This window comes from Styela clava, chromosome 4 (genome assembly GCF_964204865.1).
Source record: "Styela clava chromosome 4, kaStyClav1.hap1.2, whole genome shotgun sequence".
NCBI lineage: Eukaryota > Metazoa > Chordata > Ascidiacea > Stolidobranchia > Styelidae > Styela > Styela clava.
Window position 1 is genome coordinate 21,680,412 of NC_135253.1, and position 9,401 is coordinate 21,689,812.

The 9,401-nt window shown below is 37.4% G+C and overlaps 1 protein-coding gene across 1 annotated transcript; it reads left to right on the plus strand.

The window, feature by feature from the left end:
* Nucleotides 1-4,636: 4,636 nt before the first annotated feature.
* On the plus strand, nt 4,637-8,256 carry LOC120326906 (uncharacterized). The gene is made up of 3 exons (XM_039393266.2): nt 4,637-4,944; nt 5,881-6,043; nt 6,981-8,256. Exons 1-3 carry the CDS (start codon nt 4,717-4,719, stop codon nt 7,250-7,252), a joined length of 663 nt encoding a protein of 220 aa, XP_039249200.2. The 5' UTR covers nt 4,637-4,716; the 3' UTR covers nt 7,253-8,256.
* The last annotated feature ends 1,145 nt before the right edge of the window (nt 8,257-9,401 follow it).

Here is a 9,401-nt window from a genome sequence, read left to right on the forward strand (position 1 = left end):
TGTTTGCGGTAAGTGACGTGTTTATTGATGCAACTTTGTTATCAAGCGAAAAGAGATTGCAGGTTTCCCTTGTCTGTGAAAAGCCGAAATTTTTCTACGAAGTTTCCGATGGAAGTGTCTTTTTTGCTCAGTTGCAGATAATATAAAAAATTGTTGGCGCTTTCGTAGTATTTGTACCAAGATGGCGCACAACCTGCTAACCCTAACCTGGTACACATACTACGTTCAGGTTGTGCGCCATCTTGGTACAAATACTACGGGAGCACCAATTTCTTAACCTGTATCTTCTGGCAATGCGCTGTCTACCGTATTTTTGGCAGTATAGCGATTATTCGTGTTTGCTCGATGAGGGTTTACCCTTCTTTGAGCAAATTTTCTGAGAAAAAAAATGCTTTTCATATCTGAAAGCTCCAATTTGGTTTCAATAGCTTTCGATGTTTCAGCAGCCGCATGTGACTTTGCTTGAAGTTGTGTATTCTTTTACTTGCAACCCTATACTCACCTTTATTCTATTTATCATGTTCTGATAAACATATTGGACTTTCCCAAGGGTGCCCCCTCTCGATAACCAATATTGGTTTTCGGCGTTTCCTTTTACCCTGAAAGGCGATTTTTTTTTTATTTTCTTCAATTTGTGTATGTATAGTTCGTGTTTTCAGCATGGTGAAGAAATAAATTACTGATTACTGAAGTAATCAGCATTCGACTATATGTTCTTCGTTCAGTGACATATATAAATTCGTTATAGAATAATTACTAAGATTGTATTTTCATATTTATTCTGGGGGAAAAAGCGATAACTCAAGTTAATGATAGAGATGTATCGGTATCGACAATATCGGCCAATTTATCGGCATCGGCTAGATTTAGACCGATATTTCCGATATATTTAGCTTTTCAATATGATCAAGAATGTTTTAAAAATTAGGTTAGAATAAAGATCTTGAAGTTATTTTTTCTCGGAAAGATCGTGAACTATGAGCCATGCACGTCCCCACACCCGCTAATAGAAACGGGAATCGTATCGGTCGTTTTCGAATATCGGTGCATCGGTATCGGCCTTTTTAGCTGGTATCGGTATCGGCGACAAAAGTGGTATCGGTACATCTCTAGTTAATGATATGGTGAACCACGGCTTATCGTGTGATTACCAACTCATATATTATATAAGAACAATTAGACAGTGATTCGTTTCAGATGCGCGGAATTCTAAAATTTACTGGTAAAGAAATAGGCCGTGCATAATAATTTCGCTATATTGAGACCGTTGCTCCCGTAGTATTCGTACCAAGATGGCGCACAGCCTGAACATAGTATGTGTACCAGGTTAGGGTTAGCAGGTTGTGCGCCATCTTGGTGCGAATACCACGGGAGCGCCTTGATACCCATTTGCCCAGCTTCCATCGTTCCCCAAATCTGAGTTGATTCAACTTGGGATCGTCTGAACAGGCGTGTAGCTAGGAATGTTCTAGCTAGGGGCTAGGGGGAGGGGGTTCCGAAATTTCTAATTGCCAAGTAAGACCATAACAGATTGCCGGTCTGGCCAAAGACGTGGGTTCTCAAGAGCTTTGCGGGTCTAAACTATGGTTGCCAAACCGTCCGGAAAATTCTGGACATGTCCGGAATTTAGGGTTAAATTTTGCGTCCGGGAAGAATTTAAAAAATGCTCAAATGTCCGGAATTTTACTGCATCTGCAATCGTACTGTGCACACTGCTAATGAACATTGTTAATTCGTACCGTGCGCATATTTTTTACTACGAGGTCATGAAAATAGTCATGCACTGTCCGGAATTTTGCTTTTTCAAATATGGTGACCCTAGTAAACAGCGTTTTGAGCCACGGAAAATTGCTATGTATGACACTTAAAAGCTTTCGCCACCTGGGTACGCTCGTGCCTTGTGTGTCTGAAGAAATCCACGCATAAAAAAATTTACAACGCGAAAGCGATGCTGTTGTATGCAGACATTGTAAAAACTACATTCAGTCACACCTGATCAGACATGATCACGTGACATCCAAACCGCCGAATACTGATGGAAACATTAAATATTTATCTGTCTAAATCCGATCTGAGAACGCTGGTAAATTAGGTTACCGTAAGTGAACTGAAGACCTTTTGATAAAGAATGAGGAAAATGGGCAGGATTTTCATATGACGTTTCGTTGGACTAAAATACTAAATCCTGGTATCACAATAATCGTGCAAAAGGGAACGACAGAGCAATCAGAGTCCGAATACAACCTTATGCAAGTAAGGGTTCGCGAGTGTATTCGTTTTGTAAAAGAGACTACCAAACTAACATTTTTTCAATTTTGCTAAAGACGATTGATATAACTAAAAGCACAAGTCTTAAACGTTGTAACTGTATTGTCAATGAACTCGGTACCTAGTGGAAGCTAGCAATAGACAAGGAGAAACGGGGAATTTTCTTCTAAAGTGGAAAAGTAAAATTAGTTTTGCGACTGGTATTGTGGGGCTCCTGGTCGTGAACCGCTGCCGTAACCGATCAGCAATTAGGTGAACCATGGCGATACGTAGCGTGGCCCCCATTGGACTCCTTGTGTCTTCTTGGTGGGAGCTCATTGGGGAAAATTCTGCTTCAGTTTGCCTTCGATGAAACGTAATCTAGCTCACGTCGCTTAGAGCTTGTTGTTTACGCTTCTTGTCTTTCACGCTTCCGTTGGGCCCGCCTGTCATAGCTTGCTAGACTTCCTTGAAAAGTATCTAAATTCTAAGGTATTAAATATGGCTGGATAACATTTTTAATGGTTATTCCCTCTATATTGAAAGCAATGGCCCAGGGGTCAGCGCAACTGTTATCTCCTTATTCGAAGAGTAGTTAATATTATATTCGTCTTACAATGCATTGTATTTCTTTACGTACAAAAGCTTTTGCTAAACTTTATGGCCGGCTTTTGCTGACAGTTATGCTGTTAGCAAGCAAAACGGATTTTTTGGCTAGATTTGAGGAAAATCAGCAATATACGTGTTGGGAACATATTTTCTTTCGCTGAGTGTGTGTATATTATGAAAGTATAGGGCGCCTTTTACAATTTTAGTCTTTTGCGCGGGGCAGTTTGAGACCAAGTGTAAACGTGCATATCCCAATAGCGTTAGTAGGCCCTAGTGTACACACACTACGTTCCGCTGTCCGCCATATTGGTTCACATACTTCGGGTGTACCACGACAAGTCCGGTCTTCGAATACAGAGTAAAACCGACATATCAATGGCCTGTTGTACATGTTCCTTCTTGAGCAAAATTACCTTAAAATGGCAGTAAATTTTACATGTTTTTGCTGGAAAAAATTCTAACTTTTGACAAACAAGAAAAACTAATGACAAGTTTCAAATCAGTTACTCGTAAATGCGTTTTCTATCGATTTTTCGCAAATAGAGTTTACACATGTTTACTCAAAACAAAGTACCGAATTCTCAACTTATAATGGAACAGTGCGGATCAACAGTCATAACTCAAGCTTTATTCTTGCGACCAATGAATCGAGAGAGAGAGAGAGTTTATTATTTCGTCAACCAGAAAACACATATTATAAAAAATAATAACAACAGCATAAGTAAATCAAAAGTTTTCGATATGACTGGGAGGTAACTTTAGGACCAGTTACCACCAAACAAAACGAACCCTATAGTGACAAATTTCAAAGCAATTACATCTCCATGTATTTTGTCTGTAGAAAAAACGTGGCGGCGTCTCCATAATCATCTATCAATCTGCGGTTCATGATACGATGCATTGTGTGTACTTTGCGTTTTAATTTTTAAAACATAGTACAGCCTTGTTCGAAGCGAAACGGTAGAAAAATAGCAAGATTGGGGTATGGGGATTGCATGTACTTTGGAATTCTTTCTGAAACAAAGTGGCTCCTTCATAGTGGACGAGAAAAAAGTTTTCTAAGTTTTTTACTTGGAATCTTATGTTTATGGACGCTGAAGTAGGGGTGTGGATTCTGATACAATGTATTACTTGTAGAATTCATAACTCAGAAGTTACGCTGAGCGTTCACAAACAATAAGAGAACATGTTTCATCAATAGCTCACTAGAAAGAGAAAAGTCATATATCAGAATTGCATTATAAAAATATGGCTCCAATAAAAAAATTCACCCCGATCTTGTCGTTCAAGTAAAATACAAGATGGCGGCGATTCAAAATTTTCGTCTGAACCAATTCGAATAATTTACTATTCGATTTGATATGCCCAGCCCTAATAACTGGTAGATTGGAATTCTAGCCTAAGTCAGCATCAAGCGCAGATAAGATTTTCTAAGCATATTTTATACCTTGTATTTACAGAAAAAGTAAAATGTACTTACCGTAATATAAATAGATAAAAAATTATCACAATTTTATCAATTTAAATGGGGAACAGTACGTCATACATATATACGTCAGATGATACGTCATCAAGTGCTTCTACGTCGTCAACGTTTGAAATGATAAACATAATTTATACCTTGTTTTAACAGATTATATCTACAATGCACTTTATATAAATAGATTAAAAATTATATTTTTGTCAAATTAAATGGGAAACAGTACGTCATAAATAACTACGTCAGATGATACGTCATCAACTGCTTCTACGTTATAAACGTTTAAAATGATATTCATATTTTATACCTTGTTTTCACAGGATAACTACCATGCACTTAATATAAATAAATCGTAACTTATCATAATTTCGCCAATTCAAATGGGGAACAGTACGTCATACATAACTACGTCAGATGATACGTCAACGACTGCTTCTACGTCATCAACTTTTGAAATGATGCGTCAACTTAGTTACGAAAGTGACGTTTTTTATCCAGATCCTACACTACAACACGGAATGAACTTTGAAAAACCAAGAGTTCCGGATTTGACTCCGGAGCATTTCCCAACGTGGAGAGTCAATGAAATGAACCCGGTATTATTGAAGGTGAGCTGTGACTAGTATTGGTATCCTTATATTATTTTAAACTGCTTCTTGCGTCAGCAGATTTAGATCGTGCTGTAGGTAAGGGTAAGATAAGTATAGTGCATATAGCAGGGGTAGGCAATCAATCACTTTTTTGAGTGGACCAGTTACACGTAATAGGATTGGTTACTGGGCCGGAGGCTCAAAATTATTATGAATAACTATGAATGGGAAACAGTTTATTTACTAAAACTAGTCCTCCGTGTAGTCTAGGCTAATGTTTATATAATAATAAGAAGCACAATGTAACAATCGGCGACATTATGACGTGATTTTTATCGATATTTTGAGCGGAAATTTATATCCAAAAAAATATAGTCGTAATTCCAGCAGACACAAGTGCGCCAGATCAGCTTCCCTGATCATATTGACCTGTTGGTCTCCAAGTGGGACCGTGTTTACTGTCGTATATTGCACCATTATATTCCTATATGATTTTAGTAGCTTTTAGCAATTCAGAAGTTTACTGTAACTTTGCTCGGAGATGGATCTTTTTTTAAATATTAAATTATTGCCCCACGTTTCTCTGTTTGTTTTACTGATGGTTCTGTCTGATCATTTTTTTTAAAATTAATTCGGTTTATCTTAAGACAAGTTTGGTTGACCAACTAACAGTTGCTTGCTAATACAGACATAGAAATGTCTGTTCTAACCTAACCTTTAGTGGTGAGGCAATTGGCATACACCCCAGATGGTTTTTTTCAGCGTTAAATATCGTCACAAATAACAGCTTCGTCGTCCTTCATATGACAAAACCGGTCGGTTTTTCAAATATTGGAGTATTACTATTTGTCGACCTTGGCAAAATTATAATTAGAGAAGAAATAGTAGCGATGACACAGCACTAACACTATATATCATTTCTTATTATACTGAATTATAATCTCTCTTTTCCAGTACATGAAACGATCATATCGGCCTTGTCCAGCAACATTCAAAGCATCGGCGAAGAAACTGGCGGAAATCTCTGCCGCTCAGAAAATTCCGAAGTTTGTAAACACAATGGGAGGATCGCAATGTGCTAAGTTACATTGGGCTTGCTTAGCTGGTTGGTGTATGTGTGAGTGTATTATTGACTTGAATATCTGAATTGTTACTTTTGTTCGTTTGTTGTTGATGTTCAGAAAATCGATTATCTCCGCAACTAATATAAATAAACTGTTTGCATGATTAAAAACCATCATTTTGATTCAAAACATTTGACAATTTATCGTACAAAAGTTCAGCCAAGATTATCACAGCTATTTCTAGATTAACTTTTGCCTACTGCAAGTAAACTAAAAAGACATACTTAAATTTCTGAAACACACCAGAAAACCAACAAATAGCATGTAAAAACGTAATAACGAGGTTATGTTCACAACCGTGCCTGAAAATCTATTTGAGTGACGAAGGTGTCTGAGCTGCTGCTGAAACCTTTTTGATGGTCGCGCGAACTTGTTCTAAGCGCAAATTTTAAAATTAACTAATTTGTTAAATTTGAGTTGGGTTGCGCGAGACTAACTTCCTATCTTTTCTCTATGCCTTTATGCTAGTGGATCCGTATGCGTATACTGCAAGGATACTGTAGCTGGAATAAACATGACTATTCTATCCAATTAAAGAGTCCAGCAATTTATTTCTTGCCATTATTGTAAACTGCTTGTCTGAGGAAGTCTGACTCTGGTCGGACAAAACGTTACAGAAATCCATTTGTGTTAGTGTGCAGCTGGACTCTTTACTCTGAATAGAATAACCAATCTGTCATCGACTTCTATTCAATAAAAACGCGGATCATAAAAATAATAAGGAAATGAATTCTTTTTGAGATTGTGGGGCGATGGCCTATCTAGTGGTTATAGCGTTGGTCTTGACTTATTTAAATTGGTATCACGCTAGCGCAGAGCGTAGACATCCCATTTTTTTGTTGTTTGGGGGGGGGGGGGGATAATATAACTATAACTTAACACATTATAACTTAAATTAACAATTTTTCACGGAATCTTTTTTTTTCTCAGGCAAATACCAATACCAGCCATTGACGCCTTTACATTTACTGCCACACACGAGACTCACTTCAAGTAAGGTAATTCCGAGCCAGTCACGTCTTCCAGGAAATTCACGAAACAGTGTTGATATGTCTCCTGCTGTTTCAAGTAATGACGTCACGATTGATGATGACGTCGGGGAACTTTATGATGACGCAATAAAGACTTTTGACAATGATGATTATAACGTCACTGATAATGAGAATATTATACAAATTATGAGCAAAGAATCGACGGTTTAGTTCCCGTCAGAAAGTTTCGGATATCCTTCACTATAATGAGCTAACTTATGGTACTCTATGAGGTGTCCAACACTCTCGCTCAGTACAAGTTACCACATATATTTAGGAAGTTACTGTATTTTGAAAGAACAGAAAGGGCTGCATACTCACTTGAACACTGGATATGTCCAACGTTCATTGCCAACATAGACAGATAAGAAGAACCGGAGATCTTTCTGGTTTGGCTTACCCCATCCAATTTATCACAAGCTGCTTGGCATGGGCTTTGACTAGAACTCTCAAAGTAAATATATAGTCTATTACAGTGGTTCCCAAACTTTTTAGGCCACGTCCCCTTTTTTGAATTTGAAGTCTCGCGGCTCACTTAAAAAATAACTAGCTAACAATAAGCTACAAATAACAGATAGTAAAGCGAAAGTATGTTTTATTAAAAAAACGGGGCTCCCGAAGTATGCGAACCAAGATGGCGGACATCGGAATGTAATATGTGTACTAGGTTAGGGTTAGGCCATAATTTTAGGTATAAATACTACGGGAGGCTCTTGGCTAGTCTTCGAACTGATAATAGGACTAAAATAAGGAAAATTGGAAAAAAATTATCGCCTAACCCTAACCTGTTACCCGTGTTATGTTCCGATGTCCGCCATCTTGGTTCGCATACTTCGGGAGCACCCAAAAAACACGTTGAAAATAAAAAAAAATTGTCTGAGGCTCGCCGTTTGAGAATAAATAAAGGACTAAAACATTTCTGACTTGCCATATCTAATTTAATGCAGTTTGTGTGAGATCGCCATGGAGATTGAACTGAATATCTATAACTTATAATACCAATATAATCCAGTTCAATTGTTCATTCACCATCCTCTGCATGGCTGGATGTGTTTTGTTTATTTTTCTATCTGTATTTACTCTGCTTCTTCATTTTTTATTCAAATAATTTTCACTGTGCCTTTTTCATGAACTTTTATCAACGCAATATTTAAACTTAATATCATCTTAGACCATTTTTTTTACATTCTTTTACGATAGAAAGATGCTGATGTGCCAGGAAAGGTGGTTCAGAGAGGTATTTGCTTTCTAGTCTAGCCAGTGATGAGCTGGAAAAATCGTAACAACCGGAACGCACCTAATTCGCAAAAATGTAATATATTCACAACACGACGCGGACGTTTACAGAATTGCAAAGAAATTATATGAAATATGTTTGTGTAAAATTATAAGAGTATTCATAGCAATTCAATACAAATCTTATTATTAGAATAGTATAGGATGAATTTTCATGGGGTCAAAGGTCGGAGAAACATCTATTACACGTTACTGCTGTACTAATTATTTGCGTTATGTGACGTAAAAAGACTTACTATGATGTAATAAAACATATTTTATTAACTAAGCATACCAGAGAAACTAGACTTTTTGTACCATAATTTTTTTTCAACAACAAGAACGCAAATGCAGTAAAATGTCTAACAACCGGAACGCCGTTCCGGTGCGTTCCGGCTACAGCTCATCACAGTTCCAGACTCATAATTCGCGCTTTCATTATCACGGCAAGATAGAGAAGTCAGAAATTGGCGTTTTTCGATTGATATTGACGTTGTATTTTTAAATTTCTCGCAGATTACACTCAGAATTAAAGAACTTCCAATACAGGGGCGTAGCCAGTGGTCGGACCTGCCCTTTTTTAAATGAAAAACTGACACCTAATGAGCGAGACTTGCCAGTAGGGCTGGGCATTTCGAATCGAATAGTAAATTATTCGAATCGGTTGAGAACAAATTTTCGAATCGCCGCCATCTTGTTTTACTCTTTCCGCCAATGGTCGAGGTAAATTTCTCAATTTTTTATCATTGAAGCCATATTTTTTCAACACAATTCTGACATATGACTCTTTTCTGTATTGAGGTATTGATTTTTATTGTCAGTGATGTATTCTATGTTTTCAGTAATTTATGTCTGGAGGACCTAAAATAATATGAACGTTACATACAATTTCATACCTTTCAAGTATTCGAGATTCGATTCGAAAAAATTATTCGATTCGATTCTGAAATCATCAGGTATTCGAAAATGCCCAGCCCTACTTGCCAGGCTGTAATTCTGCCCGATAAGCTCACAAAACTATACCGATGAAGCTGCTTCGACGTTT